At 39.2% G+C, this 21,737-nt stretch overlaps 2 protein-coding genes and 1 long non-coding RNA gene across 3 annotated transcripts; 2 read left to right on the top strand and 1 right to left on the bottom strand.

Annotated features, from left to right (window-relative positions):
- Positions 1-259: 259 nt before the first annotated feature.
- On the bottom strand, positions 260-10,473 carry LOC122653550 (pentatricopeptide repeat-containing protein At3g09040, mitochondrial-like). The gene is made up of 3 exons (XM_043847413.1): positions 10,108-10,473; positions 3,455-3,634; positions 260-793 (listed from the first exon to the last, which is right to left on the bottom strand). Exons 1-3 carry the CDS (start codon positions 10,471-10,473, stop codon positions 260-262), a joined length of 1,080 nt encoding a protein of 359 aa, XP_043703348.1.
- A 2,055-nt stretch (positions 10,474-12,528) lies between these two features.
- LOC122658352 lies at positions 12,529-13,295 on the top strand. The gene is made up of 3 exons (XR_006332428.1): positions 12,529-12,657; positions 12,939-13,037; positions 13,284-13,295. It is a non-coding gene; the product is annotated as an uncharacterized LOC122658352 (long non-coding RNA).
- A 5,222-nt stretch (positions 13,296-18,517) lies between these two features.
- On the top strand, positions 18,518-21,345 carry LOC122642167 (derlin-1.1-like). Its single transcript, XM_043835596.1, has 7 exons — positions 18,518-18,576; positions 19,249-19,384; positions 19,608-19,681; positions 19,850-19,943; positions 20,171-20,299; positions 20,808-20,968; positions 21,195-21,345. The coding sequence occupies exons 1-7, from the start codon at positions 18,560-18,562 to the stop codon at positions 21,307-21,309; spliced, it is 726 nt and encodes a 241-aa protein (XP_043691531.1). The 5' UTR covers positions 18,518-18,559; the 3' UTR covers positions 21,310-21,345.
- Positions 21,346-21,737: the final 392 nt, after the last annotated feature.

Genomic DNA, 21,737 nt, shown 5'->3' with positions numbered 1-21,737 from the left:
TACCTATCTACCCCAAACAGATTAACCCAACACAAATTATCCATCTATCTATGATCATAACATTGCCAACCCCTTGAGATGAACCTTGTCCTCAAGGTTCTATTGAGAAACGGATATCCATGGACAACTAGAGCTGAAACTCCTCAAGGTTCTGCTGCAAAAGTTTGTAAATGGATCCCCGGATCAAACACTAAACGTACTCTAATTGGCAGCTAAGTGATAGCACCCTCACGGGAGAGATGATTGCCCTTGCCGATCTTCATTGTTGCGTCAATAATAACCCAATTGCTAGAAGGGAATTTGAGAACATGACAAGCACAAGCTCCAAGTAGAGTCTTCCAATCAACAGCATTGGGTTCCAGTGGCATATTTGAATGAAATCATGTGCTTCTTGTACCAACCCATCCCTTCCAAACAAATCAACAATGCAACCATAATGTTCTATCTTAGGCATGATCCTATATACTTCCCTCATCCTCTTGAAGTACTCAAATCCTTGATCCACCATTCCATAATGACTGCCAGCATACCAGACCCCAACGAAGGTAATCTCAGTGGGAACCAATGCCTCCCTATCCAACTGCACAAGGAGCTCAATTGCTTCCTTATCAAACCCATTAACGGCCAAGCCAAAAATCAAATAAGTCCAAGATATAACATTCCTTCTCTCCATCTCAAAAAGTACTGTATGTGCCTTTTTAACGCTCCCACATTTTGCATAAAGGTCTACAAGGGCATTCCCGGTATGCAAGTTACTATTTAAACCAACCTTCGAATGTACAAATGAGCCCTCCTACCCAAAGCCAAATCTCCAAGCTTAGCACAAGCGGTGAGCAAACTAGCCATGGTGAAACCATCGGTGCAACACCCTCCAAGCCCATATCCCCGAAAAGTGTCGAGCCTCATTGGGCCTCCCATTAAGAGTAAACCCATTAATCATAGAGTTCCCTGTCACGAGGGTTCCTTCAGGCATTAACTCAAACAACTTGTGCGTGCGCTCATAAAACCCACAGGCAGATACATGTGAACTAAAGTGTTCTAACAAAGACCAATGCCTCAAACCCATACCCATTTCTTATGGCGGTGTAGTGTATCTTCTCACCTTCTCGAGGGTAAGCAACTTTGCGTAGGCCTTGAGAAGAAAAGAGTAGGGGTGGGTGTCGAGTCTAGTGGAGGAAATCGCATTTGACGGTACAATTGAATGGCTGGTGCGAGTTTTCACTCTCGGCATACTCCAAAATGGTCGGTGGTAGCACAACAGTGAGGACGATGAGCATCACGCCTTCAAGAGATTGCTTGGCAGAGAGGTGTACGCCGAAAGTGGCGAAGTGTGTTCAGCCATGAGCCAAGCGGCGTACCACGGCCAATGCGCTTTCAATTTGGCCGAGGGTCTTTGGTCGAGCATCGTGTGTACTCGCTTTCCGATTTGGACGACGTTGCTCTTTTCCTCCATACCGAGAAGGTTCTGGAGTGGAGAACCAAAGTGTATATCCGTGAGCGGCAACCAAAACATACAAGACTCGCTGTAGGGATTTGATCGAACGCAATCCTCGCCTATGGGTGAATAAATTCAGGAAGCTTGAAAAAGAGATTTGAACAGGAGATGAAGACGATGCGAGGGTTGGAGTAGAGCAAACAGTCACCATTGTCTTCGACGTCACACATTCCGTCTTTCCTCGATCAAACACTAATCGATCCAAGTCGGTGGCGGTTGATGAAAATCTCACGGTGGTGGTCATCTAAACCAATGCCGAACCTGGTGGCTTGTGGGCCGGTTCGTTCTCCATTCGATGTCACGCCTACAGCAAAATATTGTTGTGGCTTGCGAAAATTAATTCGAAATCGTAAAAAAGCAGAGGGTATTTGCCACAACTTGGCGAGTAATCCGTTGATCTTCATATTCAGATTTGCAAAGAGTGACGAGGGTTTCGGTGGGAGTCGTGGTTGAGGTCGATCATCAAGCGGGGCAGAGAAGTGGATGAAGCGGAGGTTGGAGAAGGAGGAGAATGATGGAAACTAGTTGTGAGAGCTTCGGTGAAGGTGGACCAGGTGGTGAACGGTGTGGAACGATGTACTGCTTGGAACCATTGGCGAGCCGGTCCATCCATGTGAACAGTAAGATACAAAGAAACGCAGATCGTCGGGAGTGCAATGAAAATCAAAAACCTTTCGGCTTTGAATATCCAACCAATCGGATCGGTGCCGGCGAAGCGAGGAAACTCGAGATGCACGGTGCGGGCCTCGAATTGGCGGAGCAATGGTAAGATCGGGGTGGTGGATGATCCTGGAGTGAGTTTGATGCCGAGCGCAGATCCGGCGACGCCGAGGCAAGGCGTAAGACCTGGTCGAACTGGCCGGTGATAGCGGCGAGCGCGCGAGATATCGGCATAGCATAGCTGCTGGCCAACGATTGTCGCACGCAATTCCTGGAGAATGGCACCGTGAGCGGTAGATCGCTCCTGCAAAGCTTTGACAGACTCGTCAAGTTGGCACAAACGGGTACCCTCTCGCCATGCTAGAAGAGCCGAGAGCAGGTTGGACCAATGATGCATGTACGACTGGAATAGAAGAAGGGGGGAGTCAGAGACAGAGGAAGAAGAAGAAGAAGAAGAAGAAGAAGCAGAAGAACAGAGTTTGATTAATTCTAGATGCTCCTTTTACAAACATCCCCTACATTTCATAAAGCCCTATCTACAATTAATTACCCATTTAACCCTAACATGCTAATTACCTATCTACCCCAAACAGATTAACCCAACACAAATTATCCATCTATCTATGATCATAACAAACTCGACAGTGGTTATGAATTATTGCATAATCCACTGAACCCAAGTGTATGAAAAACCAAATCTAACAAGGATACTTCTAAGAAAACCCCTCTCGATCTTGTCATAGGCCTTGCTAAAGTGAAGTTAAATTTCCATACACCCTTTTTGCCCTTTTCTTTATATTTCATTGTATGTAAGATTTCATAGGCCACATAGATGTTGTTTGATATGGACCTATTACGGAAAAATGCACTCTGATAAGGATGAGAATACAGTTAAGTAAAGGCTTCATCCTGTTAACAAGGCATTAATTGGCAATTATTTTATTAAACAATGAGTAAAGGCTAATTGGTCGAAAATGGCTCGTGGTTTCTAGATGCTTTGAATCAAAGAGCAAAGGTTACTCATAACGAATTGTCAAGGGTCGACCACTCCTTTGACAATTCTAGCACAAAAGACTTATGTGAAATGGGGGGAGCTGATAAAGGGAAACCGTCCACACCCTTTCTGAATCTGGTTCAGTCACTGGTGTATCAGTATAGTAAATGTCGATGTCGTGCTTGCGCTTTCATTAGTTCTTGGCTTTGGGGGATGCCAAGTTAGAAGAGCGGGTGGGTGAAAACCAGGATTGAAGCGTGAGGAGGTGTGCAATCTCTGGAATTTTTTAATATAGGGCTTGATACCGGAGATCCTTCCCTTTTAGTGGCTATGTTGCAAGCTGGAGAGGGATGCTCTGACTCTAACTCCTCAATAACCACTAAGGAAGACCCTATATTCTCACTAGGAGCAGGAGATGTAGTTAACAATACAATCTTTGTAGCAGGGGCCAGAGCAAAGCTATCTTGAGCATTCAAGAAAGGTGCCTAATACAAGCTCCACAAAGAGTCAATACTTATAGGGATGGGGAAATTAAAGCCAGCAAAAGGATTGCTACGGTAGTTGGATATTAAAGTGCCTATAACAGTCTCATATAATACTAACCATGGAATAAAAACTCGACCGAAACCACCAAGTTAACTCGGTTTCCCAGGTTTTCGAGACGAGTTGAAGGGGGATTTTATAAAATCCCTGGATTCGATCGGATTTCGATGGTTTCGATCAGTTTCGACTGGTTTTGACCATATTTTGATGGTTTCGACACATATGCCAATCAAAACTAAGGGAAACTTGGCTCGAAACTAGGACAAATAGGTATTTATGCCAGAAACTACCAGAAACCAGGATAAACACTTAGTTATTATTTCATTTACCTAAGATATTATTCATAAATAAACAAATACTCCCTATTTGAATCCAATAAAAATAGTTACAAAATCAAATTCCAAAAGGAAAAAAAGTCTGGTCCTCAGTTTAAGAACAAAACCTGGATTTTTTACGGTAGGTGCAATTTTCAACTTTCAAATGCTAGGGTTTTTCTCAATTCTAAAAATTCCATAAATCTTAATACGGTAAACCATTACTAAAAACCAAAGGTGCAGTAAAATATTCATTTGTTTTGATGTCCAAAAAAATATTTTCATTCAAAGCGATTATGACAGCATTTCCACACACCAAATTAAGTTTGACCGGTACATAACTCCTTCAATATAAATCAGATTTAAGCAATCTTAGACTTATTGAAAAGCTATCAAAATAAAGCTCTCTAACAAATCCAAGAGTGCTTAAATCTCATTTATGTTGAAGGAGTTATGTTTCGGTCAAACCTTATTTGATACCATGTCCAAGTACAATATACAGTATCAAACTTGAATTAAAACCACAAGTAATATTTTTAGTGTTCTCTATGTGAAAGTAATACATGGATTGAGTTTAAAATGTAAAAAATAAGCAGCACAACAAGAATCAAGGCAAAAAAAAAAAAACAACTTCTGGGCCTCCAAAACCAAGGTTCGAGTTAGCCTGGAGAAAATCCCAAGTTTCAGCCGAGATACGATCGAAATCGAGACGAACTCGTTTTCTGGCTAGACGAAACCTAGTCGAAACCCGAGTTTTAAAACCTTGATACTAACAAAGTGTTACTATGCACCTGAATAAGATTGTGTAAGGTCGAAGGTTGTGCCACAAAAGGGGAATTTCCCCCGAGAGGTCACTTACTAATATCCATTGTAGAGGAGGAAACTAGTTAAATCAATACTTGGAGTTCCACCAAGAAGTGTAGATGGTCTATGAGATGGGTAGAAATCACACTAGGTACAATTGAGTCACCAAAAGTGCCTACAGGTGCCACCTGTTCAAAAGGAGGTGGAGATGTTGTAGGATTCACCAGTAGTGAATAACCTCTAGCATTGTTTTCTCCTGAGGGGGCGGTGTGAGGGAAAATGACATGGCGAGGGATTGCCACGTATCCTTCACCTCTCTTTTCTTTTGGAAAGAAGAAGAGAGAGGTGAATTGTATGTACGAGTCGCCACCTAGAGGAGGGTTTAGGATCCAAGATTGTAAATGTAATGATTCTCATGCAATGCTCTTTTCAGGACAAATGATCCGTCAGTCTGGGTACGGATCAAGTTACGATACGGGGAAGGTATTAGGCACCCCAGTTCGCCCGGACCTGCCGGTCTTTCTATTACTTGGTAGGATATAGGGTTATTACATGCTTTTGGGGTGAGAATATAAAATGCAAAGAGAAGTAAAGAAAGAATAATATACAAGGGAAGGTTGTGGGACATACCTGAAGTTTTGGCTACATGGTAAGAGTTAGTATACATGAAAGTAAAGGTACATAACGACAGAGACAGAAAATAGAGGGATAATATATGAGGATCATGACATGTGAGTAAGAACCATGAGTGGTCAAGACATGACAAAGATAAAATGACCTAAAAGATGAAGTATAAATAGCCTGACAAAATTTTAAAGAAATGACGGAGAAAAACCTAATCAAGGTGCATGCATGCAAAGGGTTAAAACATGGAATAAAAAAAGATGTTATGGGGGGTGCAACATAATGCGTGAAATGTGACATATGAAAGATGTAATTCTAAGCATTCAAACCTTGCTTATGTTCTCACATACTCTCTCAAACTCCTACTCTCTTTCTGCCTCCAGTTTTTGTTGTTCTGAGAAAGTGTTCTTATCACTACAAGAAAAAGCCTTTTTGGCTACGGTTAAAAATTTTACCGTAGCCGAATATATATTTATAGCAATGGTAATATACCATTCGTCGCCTTATGTAATTTATAGCCACGGTAATATATAATTTGTCGTCTTATTTAATTTATAGCAACGGTAATATATAATCCGTCGCCCAATATGATTTATAGCAACGTGCACCAATATAGAGTCGCCAAATTTCATTTAAGGCGACAGAAAATATATTTGCGTCGTAAAAAAATATTTAATACGACGGCTATAAAATGTTGCGGAAAATACGATTTGTTGCCACAACATACTACAAAACGTCGCCAAATATAAAATGCAAATATACACGAGCGTTTCTAGGAGAGAATATCAAATTGTCCCACTATTTATAGCAACGGTAGTATATCATTTGTCGCCTTATTTAATTTATAGCAACGGTAATATATAATCTGTCGGCCTAAAATATTTAATACAACGCTTATAAAATAATCGTAGCGGAAAATACGATTTGTAGCAACGACATAATGCAAATCGTCGCTAAATATGAAGTGTAAATATACACGAGTGTTTCTATGGCAACGGTAAAAGTATTACCGTAGCCAAATATTGTTTTATAGCAACACTAAAACACAAATTGGCGTGGATGGTTATTTAGGGTAACTAGATATTATTAACCGTAGGAGCAATTTTTGTTTTTGGCGCCATTTCCCTTTCCCGCTTTGTCTTCCCCATTCCCGCACGAAACCCATTTTCTCTCAAAATCTCTCTCACAATATCTCAATCCAGGCATTCTTCTCTCGCTCTCCTAGCTCTTGGAAACCTATTTTGTTCAACCCCAAACCTAACCCCTCCTCTACAGCTCGCCTCCACCCTCTGAGCTACGCACACAATGCAGCGTACGGACAGTCGAACCCCTTTTCTCTACAGCCCCTCTACACGCACGACGCAACGTCTGTGGAAGGTGGACAGTCGAGTCCCTTTTCTCTACAACCCCTCTCCCACCCTTGTGCGTAAACAACAGAGATTTGAAAAAATTAGGAGCAGACGATGATTCCAGATTAGGAGAGGTGTTTTAGACTTGAGAAAATCAGAGGTAGGTTTGGTTCTCTCTCGCACAATATTTCTCTCTCTCGCTAAGGCTGACTACAAGTTTTTGATTTCAGGGTTTATCTAGTTTCTTCCACTGGGTTTTTGTATTGATTGAGATTTTTGCTAGGTATCTGTCTCTCTCTCTCTCTCTCTCTCTCTCTCTCTCACACACACACACACACACACACAGTCTGAATCTTTAATTCCGGACAAGCATCGTTTGGGATTTTTCTATCTTTACAAGCTATGACTCTGTTGTTGCATTGCTCTGTGAATGGCGTGGGATAATAAGGATGCTTTCACTTTATATATTTTTTTCCTGTTTTATAATGATAAATCTGAGATGCTCTGAGGCACCATATATCTTGTTAATTTGATTTTTAATATTTGTATATGAGATGGGGACTGAGGCACTATATATCTCCTTTAGGTTATTAAAATCCAATAAGGTGTTAGACTAAGTTGAAGTGATTAAGAAGTATGGTATTATGATAGTATATATAGATTAATTGAGGTAAGAATATGTGTTAATTACTCAACACATCAGAACCAATTCTACACTTGGAAAGGAAAAAGAAAAGAAGAGGTAAAGGAATTGATTGGGAGTGAAGAGGAGCTGCTGTATTGGTGAGGAAATTGTATGACATTGGGTATTTTGGATGCCAAACTACAAGAATTGAAGATAAATTGAAAGTTAAAAAGGAGCAATGCTCAGTTGTTGGACAAAGAATGGAATAGGGAAGAGGATAGAGAACTGAAATCAAGTTTTGAGCTGGGATTCTAAGTTAGGTAGAGAATCAGACTTATGTTTTGAATTTGGTAGGAAGTCGTAAAAAGATTTGTTTGTAATTAGAGAAACTAGGGTGCATGGTTGAAGGTCTGTGCGCATTAAGGGAGGAATTGGGATTTGGGACTGCTAAAGAACAAAGAACTTATAATATGAAGAATACTAAAATTTTCATCTACATAAGAAGAAATTTATGCAGAATATATTAGATATTTCATACACGGATGGAAATAATATGCGGAACAGAGTAAATTACTTAAGAATATTGTATATCCATTTTCACATACTTGAATTTGAATACACATTTTTGTTTCTTCAATGTCTTTGTGTTGGGCAACCCCTAAATCTCTTCTATTGCAATATGTGTATGTGTGTGTGGGGGGGGGGGGGAGGATTGATAGGAAACCTACTACAGAATTGAAGCAAGCCTATGAAACTGTAGCTGTTAATATGTAGGAGAAGCCCTCTCCATTAAATTGCTTATCAAGCCATCCCTAGGTTTTGATGAATGAGAAGGGGAATAAAGTATTCCATTGCACTTGCTACTATCTTTTCATGAAGTGATTATTTGAATGGAACTTCTATAGGTGTGTTTAAGATATCAAACTTCTTTCAAAATCCCATTGTCTTATTCCCAAAAGTTCATTAAGTTGGGGTAAAAGAGAGTTTTCAAAGTTATTAAAAGTGACTAATCATTATATTGTTTTCAAGAGTTGTCATTTTCTTGTCTGTGCTAAATTGTTGTAGTTGGGTAATATAATATGCCTTTCAGTGTTTAGGGGAAGAACTTTGGTCTGCTATATGGGGTTTTTTTAGCTGGTCTAGCGAAATAAATTATACTGTTTTGTTTTGATTTTGTAAGTTTTTGTTTAAATTTGAAATGAAGCTGGATTCCATTTTCAGTCTTATATAGAGGGATATTTTGGGTACCATTGTATGTACTCTGTTAGGTTTTGAAAGAGAAGGATGGGGGTGGGGGATTGCATACAGCTGTGCCAATTTTTGGGGAATGGGAAGAGGAGTAGAAAAGCTCTTTATGTAATTGGGGCTCAGCTTGACTTGGAAATGGGACCCTAATAAAATCTGTAGGAACTGCAAGGCATGACTATGACCCACCCCTCAGAGTGGTTTTGAGCTTGAAATTCCCCACAACACCCTTCCCTTCTCTTTTGTCTCTTCTCTCTTCCCCATGATAGTAGTGAAAAGCAAAAAATTATTAATTACTTGGCTTCCTCTCTTTACCAGTGCCTTTGTTTGGTTAGTGAGTTCACACAGATATTGATAATAGCTCTAAAGTTTGAGTTTGTAAACTCTATTTAAACACTATGGACTTGATTGCTCTAATTAACTATAGAATTCAATTGCAATATTGCATCCTGACTAGATGGTTTATGAAAAAGAGGTTTGCATTATATGTGCTTGTGATTAGGAAGTAAAGGTGAGTGAATAGGGGGTGGGTTTGGGAGCTGGTAAATAAATCATAGATGGGGTTAGAGACTTTAGAAAGGAAATAAAAGCAATTCTGTCCTCCACTCTTCTTCACAGAGTTTCTAGGTTATTTAACTTGTAACACAGTTACAAGATCCAAGAAGCTATATTAGACTGGGAGCGTGGTCCAAGTTAATTGATTTTGCAAGTCAAATCCATTTCATGGGTTGGCATGCTCCATCGCCCACACCCTTGTTGTTGAAGGTTGACACCTCCATACTAATCTCTTGTGTATGATTTTATTTCCGAAGGACCCATCTAGTTCAACTTGTATTCCCCCCTCTCTCTCACTGAGTCACTGCACCTTGCCCTCTTAAATTTTCAAAGAAGAAAACAATGGTCCACATAACCTACAGCAATGTTTGAACAGTCATCACAAAGGCTACAGCTATTTTTGTACCATTTTCATACTATAGCTTTCACAAGAGGACACAAGTCACACAACCAATGCACTTGTCCCATTATTTTAATTAACTCTTCTGCTCTTTCTCCTTCTTCTACAGTAATACTGAGCATGGAAGTCAAAAGTAGGTGAAATTTTGGAAGTGATTGAACACCAATATATGGTGACAAGTTTGTGCCCTTTTCCTTGACAATGATCTACTTTATAAGGACTCTTAAAGAGTCATAACAGTTCTCCAAAACATTTATATGTGACAAAAGACAACCTTTAAGGGAAAGGAGTTTTTTGCAATTGAACAAACTTGGATGATGACTTGACAACATGGACCATGATTATTTGTTGAGGTTCCAAAAATGCTAGAGGGTGATAGGGTGGTAATGAAGAAAAGTGGAATTTTATAGTACTACAAAAAAAAAAAAAAAAAAAAATTCAAAACTATAACTTGTAAACATTTTTTTCTTTTTTCTCCCTTTCAGGGCTTGCAGATTACCACAAAGCAAGGAAGAAGAGCTCTAGGGCTGAGTAAGTATAGCTCCTCAATATTTGAATAAAGACCAACTTTTCCAACCAATGAATCAAACCCTGTTTGCCCTGCTAGTCCTTGGATGCTCTCCAAAGGCTTATGTACCCTTCCTGCAATCACTCTACAGACTATTAAAGCCTTCCTCACAAATGGGGTTTCTTCATAGAGTTCAATAGATTCAAAGACTCTTCCACTTGTTGAAGTTGTGAAAACACCAATTCCTCCCTTGATCTCTTTCTTTATGGAGAACCCATGTCTTATAATACGACAAACGCTGCACTTATCAGAAATACACATATTGGAGGAACCATTCATTCCAAGGGAACATGTCATAGTAGTGCCATAGAATTTCACCTATTTTTTGTACTTGTTAAAGCCACTTTCTTATACTTCAACATGTAGTAATCAATATTTGGTAGTAGATCACCCCCATTTTCTTGGCTCTTTTTTTCTTATTGAGCTACCATGCCCAAGAGCTTCCAACATGTTCTGACAGTGATTGTTTATTGTAAAACAGGTTTAAACAATGAGCGATACCGAAGTACATGGCAGTACTAGTGCAAGTGGTTCAGGTTGGTTAATAGACTATGTTATTCTTCAAAATTTATGTCAAATATTGTTGTTCTCAATATATACTAATGGTTTTTTTATCTTGAACCATTAGTGATTCATGTCACAACAACCCCATTGTTGTACCTTGTTGCATTCATATGGTTTAACCATTGATTATCGGGTTTAAAGCAAAATATCTTTCTTTTTTTTTTTTATTTGTGTCGTTTTACCGATTTCCTCTTCATTTGTGGGGTGGTCAATCTAGTCTAGATTTGGGCAGATCTATTTTCAGTCAAAATTCTTTAATGGCTTCTTTCTCCTTCAAAATGTATTTTTCAATAAAAACAAAAGATTTTCCTTTTTCTTTCCTTTTTCTTTCTTAGCCATGGATCTTAAAGTTGAATCATTTCTTGATTTTCAACAATAGGTCATTTGGCTTACATTAAAGTGGCCCTTAGGTCTGTAAATCGAGTTTGTGGATGGGTACAATGTCAGTCCATTAGCCCGGAGGTCATATCCTCCACACATCGTTTTGAGTCAAGGGTTCGAACACCAACCCTTGGGGCTTATAAGCAAAGCCCATTACTTTCGCTTGGGTCCACACACGAACTTGACTGATTTATTTCAAAACATTGTCTTTCTTTCTTCAAAAAATACGGCATTCCATCATTGGGTTGAGATAACAATGGACTAGGGTTACTCCTTGATAACGGAACGAGTTTGGCGTTAAGCCAAGGGTAGGTAGTCTAAGTCTAGGTTGTTTGGATATTAACTAGTTTGGTATTCCAACAAGACTAAGGGCCTACATTCAAAAAGAAACATATACTCTTCTCTCTTTTTTGTGGGTACTGTCATGTCTTTCTCTACTGGCCTTGCCAACAATATCAACCTAAAGCATAATAGGTAAGATACTGAAGAAACATATACTCTTCTGTTTCCTCTACTGATTTTTTTCTTTTTCTGTTCCTTAATTATTTCTTTCCTACTGCTGTGTCTACATGCAGTGTTGGTTTCTACCAGATGGCTAAGATTTTGGTCACTCCAACCATTGTCTTGGCCGAGTTCATTCTCTTCAAGAAAAAGGTTTCCTTCAATAAGGTGGGAGTGAACTTTGTCCATTTAAATGTGTTGAGTGTAAACTAGTATCTAAAAGAGGAGGGAGGGGAAGTAAAAATTTGTTTTTGGTGAAAGAACATAAAGAAAACAATGTTCAAAAGTCCTGCAGATGATGTGCATTTCTTACTTCCATAAATGTCTTAAATCCCCAAAGTTCTTACTTATAGGCTGTTTATTGGACTGCTCTAGCTTAAATAACCATATTTCTTTTGATAGAAATCAAAGCCATAAAATCTCAAGGGCAGCAAGGGGTGGGGAATGTGTGCTCAGGTATAGGGCAGGAAGGGGGGGTGTGTGCTCAGTTGTAGGACAGCAAGGGGGGTGCGTGCTTAGGTATTGGGCAGCAAGAGGGGTGTGTCCTCAGGTGTAGGGCAGCAAGGGGGGGTGTGTGCTGAGGTATTGGGCAGCAAGAGGGGGTGTGTGCTCAGGTATTGGGCAGCAAGGGGGGTGTGTGCTCAGTTGTAGGGCAACAAGGGGGGGTTGTGTGCTCAGGTATTGGACAGCAAGGGGGGTGTGTGCTTAGGTGTAGGGCAGCAAGGGGGTGTGTGTGTGCTCAGGTATTGGGCAGCAAGGGGGGGTGTGCTCAGCTGTAGCGCAGCAAAGGGGGTGTGTGTGCTCAGGTATTGGACAGCAAGGGGGGGGTGTGTGCTCAGGTGTAGGGCAGCAAAGGGGGGGTTTGCTCTGCTTTGCTACACTCTCTCATAAAAAATATTGCTTGTCTGTACCTTTCTCTGTAGAGGGCCAGAGGTCTTGTAGGTCAATAATGATTTTGGAGTGCAACAGAAGTCCTCAATGGGCCAAAAAGGGTAAAGATTTTTTCCATCTATTCACAAAATAAAAGTGAAGATGGTGGAGATAGAATGCGAACTGATTTTTATCCATATACGAATTCGTATACTTTTTTTTTTTGTTTTCCTCTTCTGTTCTTTGGTTTGTGATTTGATGGGAGTGGAGGTAGTTTTAATTTTTAATGGAGTTTCTTTGAAGGGATATTGTTGTTAAGTTCTTGTCATCCTCGTATTGATGAGGGGTGATTGTCCTTCCTTCGGAATGCTATTTTTTTCATGTTCATTGCACTGGACTCCTGGGTTTGTTATCCTTGGCTTGTAACTCCTCTGTACTATTTGCAGGTTTTGTGGGTCAGGGAGCTACTAGGGAATAAGCTTTCACTTCTCTCTTTTACTCTGTTTCCAGAACGAGTGGTAAAATATGCAGATGCCGAAAGGAAGGTAATTCCAGCATTTTCTCTTCTACTGTCCTTTCCTAAGTTGCTTGGATTCTTATTCTTATTCTTCTTGTAGTAGTCAAGAGGTAGGAAATATGATGATATACTGTGTTCTTTTCATTTCTTGGCATCCAAACATAGCCTTAATGTTGTTGCTTTGCTGCTGATTTATTGTAGCTGGATCTCATTGAATTCTGGATTCTTTTGTTCCTCTTAATGGTTATGAAAATTTCCTGGGCAATGGATGTAGAAGTTCATCTTCATAAGTGCCTCAAAGGACATCTCCAGGGACACCACGAGCTCCTCATCAGCTCAAAACACCTGCCTATTGTTATGATTGTGAACAGTTTTTTTTTCTTGGACACAGGCTGCCTATGTGCCTTGTTATTCAACTTACCAGTCATCCATTTTCAACCTACTGCTCATAACAAATACTGAGAACATCTGGAATCAAATACACTTTCTTTAGAATTCTTGAAGGCTATGTTTTATGGAATATCTGAATTTTCTTTCAATTTGTAAAATTACATAGTCAGTCAAGGTCTAAAGTAGCTTCGGGAATAATTACTGTTTATGTAGGAAGCACTTCTGCTTTGATCGCTCTAGCTGGAAATTCTTGTTGTAGTTGACGTATGCTATGCTGTTGTCTTTCTTTATTTATTTTAGTCATATGTATACTACCTTGTTAAGGCCTCACTTTGAGAGTTCCTTGTCAATACTCGAATTTGTGGTTTCTTTGGAATTCTTGAAGGCTATGTATGGACCAGTATACTGATGTAATTACAGGAAATATACTGATTTTATTTTTTTTTTTTTTTTGTTATTTCAGTTTTGGCGACGGTTATTTTTAAACCGTTGCCAAAAAGACTAACTTTATTGCTCTTAGCGACGGAGTTTTTAATATTTACAACGGTTAATTCTGTTGCTAAAAATATAGCTTTTCTGCAACGGTAAACTTTGTTCCGTTGCCATAATATTATCTTCCTAAAAACCAAAATTAGGCAACGGTATTATTTTAACCGTCGCCAAATATATTTTTCCCAACGGAACCCCTTATTCCATCGCCTAATTTTGGCTGCGCCATTTCTGCCAACGGTGATTGCAACGGCTTAGAAAACCGTCACCAAAAATGAGTTTTCTTGTAGTGTATACTCCTATCCTGATTGATTGAGCACAATCCGAGTGTATCCCAACGTGGCCCAATAAGTGAGTGTAACAATTATTGGAAGGGGCTGTTTCATCTTGGAGGCTGATTCACATTACCTAGACTATACCATAGATGGTGTCTATAGTCTTAAGGAGAGTGACTAGTGGCATGACTCAGTCCCACTGTCTTCTCCTAACATCTTCAAATTTATGGTTGAAGTAGACATGCACAAGACAGTTCATGAAGCATCACTATGCTGCAGTAATTTCTATTAGTGGCCATTTAGTAAAAGATAAGTCTCTCTCATAATATTATTGTTAAATTTTACACCACCTCCCTACCCCCAGAACAAGGGTTCAAGGTCCTAGCCATGTCCATGACAAACGAGAAACAAGGAACACCCTTCTCCTATCTATGCAACCCTTTCCTACCTTCTCTCTCTCTCTCTCTCTCTCTCTCTCTCTCTCTCTCTAGGCATTCCAATCCTCTCCAACGACTTGCCCTCCTACAACCCTCCTACCAGACACAAATAGGGGTGAAATGACTGCTCTACGCCCTACCTTGGTGGGGTCCACCCCTGTTTGTCTGGTAGGAGGGAGGGAGGTGGGGCAGGTCATAGGAGAGGAGCCGGATCCCTCTCTACAGTGTCGTTCTTACCCCCCCCCCACTATCCTCATTAGGGGTGTCAATCAATTAGTTCGGACCGGTTTCGGATCTAATTGAGTCGTTTTCAATTTGGGAATGGTGAATTAGAAACCAAACTACTTAGGTCTTATTTTGTATGATTTCTATTTCTATTTCTATTTCTATTTCATGGGGTGATTTCTATTTCAGAAATTGTTTGGTTTGATTTTTTTTCACCTTATTTCAGTGAAATAGAAATTTTGAAGTAGGTTGAGACCTATTTTAGAATTTCTATTTCATTTGATTTCTATCTTGCTCTTTAATGAGCACATGGTTAATATGATGGGTAAACAAATAATTTCATATAAAAAATTAGAACACCACCCTTATTCTCCTAATACAAATATAGAGAATCTATTCTCAGAAATTGAACTACCAAATGGATTTCTTATTCTTGCAAATTTTCAGATTGATGCAACCAAAACAATCTCGATTTTTTACCAAAAATCTATTTGTTAACTATTTTCATGAAATCAATCTGAAATTGAAATAGAAATCATACCAAATGAGCCCTTAGGAAAGTTCGGTTTCATTTTAGTTCTAGTTTTTTTTTTTTCGGGTTTGTACAGGTTTCTTGAATCGGTTTGTTATTGGGTTGGTTTCGGTTTTGGTTCGATCCGGTTTGGGTTTAATTTAACATATATATTTGATACAAATTATGGAAACAAATTGCCTTTTAAATGGGTTTCGGACTGTTATCGGTTTCTTATCAAGATAGTCAGTTTGGTTTCGATTTTGGTCTGGGCTTTGAGTCAGTTTTGGTTTCGGTGTCAGGCTCTTTCGGGTTCCAAGGCAGTTCGGTTTCGAGGCACAATAACCCAATCTGAATCTGGCCCGATAAGGCCTCAATTCGATCCAAGCAATTTTTTGGTTCGATTTGGATCGAATTACCTTGTTTGGTCCCAATTTTGGCACCCCTAGTCCTCTTAGGCAACCTGGACCTTTATCCTCTCAGGTTCCCTGCCCGGTACAGTTCCCTAGTGTCTCTAATAAGAGGGGATGGACTCCACCCGAGCAATGTGTTCAGGTAGGGGATAAGGTGGTTAGTTCTGCCCCCCTATCAGAGGACTGTACGAACTGTACCGGATATGGAACCTGAGAGGATAATTTTCTTAGGCAACCCCATCCTTCAAACACCTGGATCTTTATCCTCGTAGATTCCCTGCCAGGTATAGTTCTTACAATTCCTCTCATTGGGGGATGGAAATGACCACCTTATCCATTACCCGAATACACTACTCGGGTGGGGTCCACCCCCCCTTTATTAGAGGCACTCGGATTTGTACCGAGCAGGAAACCTGAGAGGACAATTTTCCTCAAAGACCCTGTCTGGCTGCCTCTCATTATACGCTTGGAAGTCTGCAGGAGCAGTTGGGGGTCAAACGCGTAGCAGACGTTAAAAGGGTCAATAGAGGAACCTTCCTATTTTATTTTAGAGTTCATTTTTTTAGGTGATTTTTTTTAAGACTTCGAGACTCCGCAGTAGGGGTGTCAACGCCAGGCCCGCACCGCGGACCCGATCCCACCCGGCCGTTTAAAGACCGAACCGCCCGACCATTAATAAACGTGTCGGGCTTCAGCCCGACAGTTTATAAACGGTCGCTCCGCCGGAAGTAACACCGCTGCGGTGCCCGACCGACCCGCCCGTTTAAAGGCCCGACCGAGCCCGACCCCCTTTGCCCCGTTTAAACCCGACCCCTAAGCCCGATTATTATTACCTATTCTACCCCCAACCCCGGAGAAAATTCCCAAACGTATACACGTTCCAACTTCCAACTCCCTAACAAGTAACAACCCGTAACCTAACCTTCCTAAATGACTAACCATTAACCCTAATTATTTACCAAAAAAAACCATTAACCCTAACTAACCTTCCAAATTCCACCTCTTTTTTTTTTTTTTTTTCTATTCAATCTCACAAAATCAAAATTTCAGTCTTTGAGTCTCACACACCACACGGCAAAATTGCACTTCTTTTTTCTTTTTTTCTTATTTTTTTAAATAGGACATGGGACATGGGACATGGGACGTTATAGTTTGTGGACATGGGAAATGGGACTGATATTACTTTTCACACCGTTTAGTGCCCGTTTAGAGTTAAATAGGGCATTAGCCCGACCGAGGCCCGTTTAAGACCGTTTACCTTGAATAAGGCTGTCCCGATTAAAGACCGAACACCGACCGACCGACCGAAATTAAACAAGTACCATGTCCGCCCAATGCAAGCCCGAACACCTAAACGGTCGGACACGGTGCAGCCTATAAAATTGGTGAGGCCCGTCTAGGCCCGACCGAGACCGACCAACCCGACCGGTTGCACCCTACTCCAGAGTCGAGACGCGAGTAGGTGGTGATCAAGATTCTTTAAGATTCAGCAACAACCGATCCTTTCACGGACCATTGGACCACGCAGTCAGAACATGGTCGGACCATCCAGCTCCCAACCGTCTATTTGCCAAAGATTCCATCCATATATGTTTGAACCGGATTATGGAATTGTTCAGAATCATAATTAGTAAATACCCGTATTATTCGCGTATCAAAACATTTGAATGAAAAAGACATATATTTGTGTATTAAACTTCAGATACGGTAAAAAATGTGATTTTTTTTGAAATTCTGGATTCACTCCATCTGATGCGAAATTCAAGAATGGAGATCGCCCATGATTTTCAGAATTGGGGAATTGATCTTCAAAGAGGGTTATGTTAATAGAGAGAGAGAGAGAGAGAGTTGCAAAGAAAAATTAAAAAAAAAAATAACAAATAATAAATGGAATGGAAAGGGCGGCGGCTTAGGTTGGGTTAGAGAGAAAGATATAGAGAAAAAAAGAAGGTTGAAAATCTTGCATAAAAAATAAAAAGAAAAGAAAACATTATTCTAGCTACTTGAATTAATTAAAAAAAATGAATTAAATAATCTAACTACTTAGATTCATTTGGGGTCCTCTCCCATGTTTGATCATGTAGAAATATTTTTTCAATGATGTATTATTTATCATAAAATTAGTTTCAGCTATGAGATAAACTTGTTTACCAAAAAAAAAAAATCAAATAAATTTCTTTAAAGCCTTATTTTGAGCTTTGACTTGAAATCCCAATGATACATACATTGTAAGTAAATTTATAACCATGTTTTTTATTTAGAGAAAACCATATTAAACACGTATTGTATCATTGCCATATGTTTTTTATTATGTCGGATATTAGAAAATACTATTATCATCCAGTCTGTTTAATTGCCATATGTATCTATACCCGTTCAATTGCCGTTCCGAACTTACCAACTATGGTTGAGACCATCCACGTTGTTGGGTCATTGACTTGTGATTTTGGTGTGGAGACCAGAGAAGTAGACAAGTGAGAAGGAAAATCAAATGCAGAAGAAAAAAAAAAAAGAGCTTTTAATTTGTGATGAACAAGAAGGAATTGAGAAAGAAATGTCTTCTTCTTCTTATTTAATGACTTGTTTGAATTGTAAGAATTAGAACAGGAAGAAGATTCCTCGAAGTCTCTCAATGACCCAGAAGTCAAAGTCTTCCTCCTTAGTGGGTTTATGGATTTCCATGATTAATATTCCAACCAATCACAATATTTCAAATTACCATTACAAATATTAGTGATTGATTAACTCTATTCTTCCACTCCTCCAATACCAATTACCATCACCATAACCATCTCCACTAGCTGACTGCAATGTCTACACCAGGGGAGTAAGTACTCTCCCCTTCTCTCTACTCTCTAGTGTTTAATCTTCTAGTTTTGGTTTTTGGGCTAATTTGATGAGTTTCTTTCCTTACTTTCTGATAGTTATTGATGCAGTCATTAGTTGAATGTTCCATGAACAGATTCTTATTTCCTAGAATTTCTGTGATTTCAATGTGTGGGATGAGTTTTTGCTTCTGGGTTCTTAAGCATTTTTCCCTTCTCTTCCTCCTTGGTGAACAGAATACACAATTGACCAATTAGGAAGGAGGGAGGGGAGGAAAGAAAATCAAAATAAAACAAAAAAATTACACCAAGGAAACCCCTATAAACTTTTGTTTTGGAATCAAAATTCCAAAAAAAAACAAATGCTTTTCACCTTCTGAGTTACTGATCTCTTTGGAAACAGGGTTACCCAGAAACAACCATAGTTCAAGCTTGTTTGCTTCATCCCTGTGTAAATTAGCTCTGATCATATTTGTTCATCCATTTGATATTCTCCATTCTGGGTTTTCAAGTTGTAGGTCTAGCAAATACTAGTTATTTGCTTTTACATGGTGGCTTGAATGTCACCTGCCCTATTGGATTTTCCAATTTTTTTGATACAGGTTTTGTAAGGCAAAAGAGGTGATATTCACATATAGTGTTTTTTTACTTGTTTTTTTGTCATAATTTCTCAGATACTACAGATCTCTACCACCAGTGATCAAGACTTATGGGGTACTCTGTCTGATGACCACTAGTGCTTACTATCTCCAACTTATCGATCCTTGGAACCTCGCATTATCTTATGAGAGTGTCTTCAAACGTCTACAGGTACAGTATGCTGGCAACACAGGCTGCTGATCCACTTTTATGAATTTAGTTTAAAACCTAAAGTTTCAATATAAAGAAGCTAATAATAATTTTAATGGCATATCTCTTCCTCTGGTCACATAATTAGACCATGACAGAATTTAATTAACTGGATTACAATATAATTTTGAACTTTATTGACCATGTTTGATCATAATTTGCTCTCACTTGGTTTGATGAACAGATATGGAGGCTTATTACAAATTTCTTCTTCCTTGGTTCATTTTCACTCCCATTCGCAATGCGTCTTTTGATGCTGTAAGAAAGATCTTATGACTCCTCTTGCATATACAATTTCAATTTCAACTTCAACTTCAAGGGAATATATCTGAGATGATGATGCCTGTTCTCTGGGATTTGATGTCTTTTTACCTTTTTTAAAGACTGAATTGTGTATCTGATACTTTTGAGTCTTGAACTACACAGTGCAAGATATGGTGTTTTATTGGAGAAGGGACCGTTCGACAAAAGGACAGCAGACTTCCTATGGATGATGATCTTTGGGGCTCTATCTCTCTTGGTAAATCCAAACAATTTATTCTCTTAGAAGAAGTCTGAATTTAGTGGTTTATAAACAGTATAGCTGCTATGGAGATGAAATTTGGGCATGTTTTATGATTATAATCATCTCTTTTATTGATGATTTTCATCTGTAATCATTTGAATTTCTTTACAGTAGTAGGTTATTACTGTTGCTTTCACTGATAGGGCAATGACTAGAGTAACAAAGACTAGCCCATATTGCAGGTGCTTGCTGCTGTTCCACTTCTGCGGTCTTCCTTCATGGGAATTTCTTTGGTCTTTATGATTGTCTATGTTTGGAGCCGAGAGCACCCAAACGCACGAATCAACATCTATGGTGTTGTGACATTGAAGGTATGTAGTCCCCTACCATTTTCACACAAAATAAGCAATCTTAACAATCTGTTTGATACAATGTTTGTTGAGGAGCAAGTACAGAGAACCACAAGATGAACCCTTTTAGTCTAGTTTGTCAATCTAGAAGATGGTAACCTAAATATAGTTGGTTAGCTTCCCGTAGCTTTCAATGTTATATTTACAATTGGCAAGTGCCTGAGAAAATACAGAGCAAACCAAAACTCTATTATCTAATAAAGGGTGAGAGGACATCTCTCATTGCCCTTGCCATGAACATGACAGGTGAGTACTTAGTTGTGAAGACAGGACTTGGCTTCACCATGATGATCCAATTAGATTAGTGTCAGACTTCATTCTATTCTGCTTAATTTACACATTGAAATGCTTCAGAATTAAGGGTTCCTTACTGTATTATTGTATCCTTTCCATTTTGATCTCCCTCTTCTAAGTCTAAAGTGTTTAACATGATAGCATAAATTGCAGCAACTAATCTACTGGCTTGTAGGGTTTCTACCTTCCCTGGGCAATGCTTGCATTGGATTTGATCTTCGGAAACCGTTTGATGCCCGATATCCTCGGAATGGTTGTAGGCCATCTCTATTACTTCTTGACAGTGCTACATCCTCTTGCTGGTGGAAGGGACATTCTAAAGACTCCTCTCTGGGTGTATCCTTGCTATAGTTTACATTGCTTTTGTGAAACCATGAAATCACATTATCAAATTTGGAGTACTTATATTTGGTGGAACAATTATATTTTGTTGAAACAACCCCCCCCCCCCCAAAATATATATATATATATACTCTAATACCTGTTTTTAGCTTATTTTGAAGGTAATTAGAACATAGAAAGTCTATTATTATGAATGTTGCTATCCTTAACATGTTTGCAGTCATAAACTGGTTGTGTTTTGGGGTGAAGGAACCCAAATCAACAGTCCAGTGCAACCCAATCCTTCTGCTGGTGTCGCGTTCAGTGGAAGAGGTTATCGCCTTGGTGGCCGCTAGCTTGTTTTATTTTGAGGTTAATGTATAAGTCAACTTATGCTCCGAACATTATGCAAGAAAAATAGGGAGAAAAAGATATATAAATTCATCATTATTTTTGTCTTATTATATTTAGACGAAAAGACAATAGACTACCAGTTTGTTTGGGATCTGAAACTCTTCCACTTGAAGCAAATTAGTTATGACTCAACTCCACCATCCAAGGATCAGCCCATTCGGCTCACCCAATGGTTTACCTGATAAGATCCAGGCAAGTGGATCTGACCCATCGAGTAACCCATATTTTTCACATCAATTGGTTTTATTTTAATTTTACGAAACCAATCCATCTTCGACACTTGGTATCAAATAATATATAGTTCCTAAAGTATTAGAAATTATCAATTAAATAAGCAAGGAATTGAGAAGTAAATTAAAATAGAGTTTTT

Source organism: Telopea speciosissima, chromosome 1, assembly GCF_018873765.1.
Source record: "Telopea speciosissima isolate NSW1024214 ecotype Mountain lineage chromosome 1, Tspe_v1, whole genome shotgun sequence".
NCBI lineage: Eukaryota > Viridiplantae > Streptophyta > Magnoliopsida > Proteales > Proteaceae > Telopea > Telopea speciosissima.
This window is presented reverse-complemented; position numbering and strand designations above follow the sequence as displayed.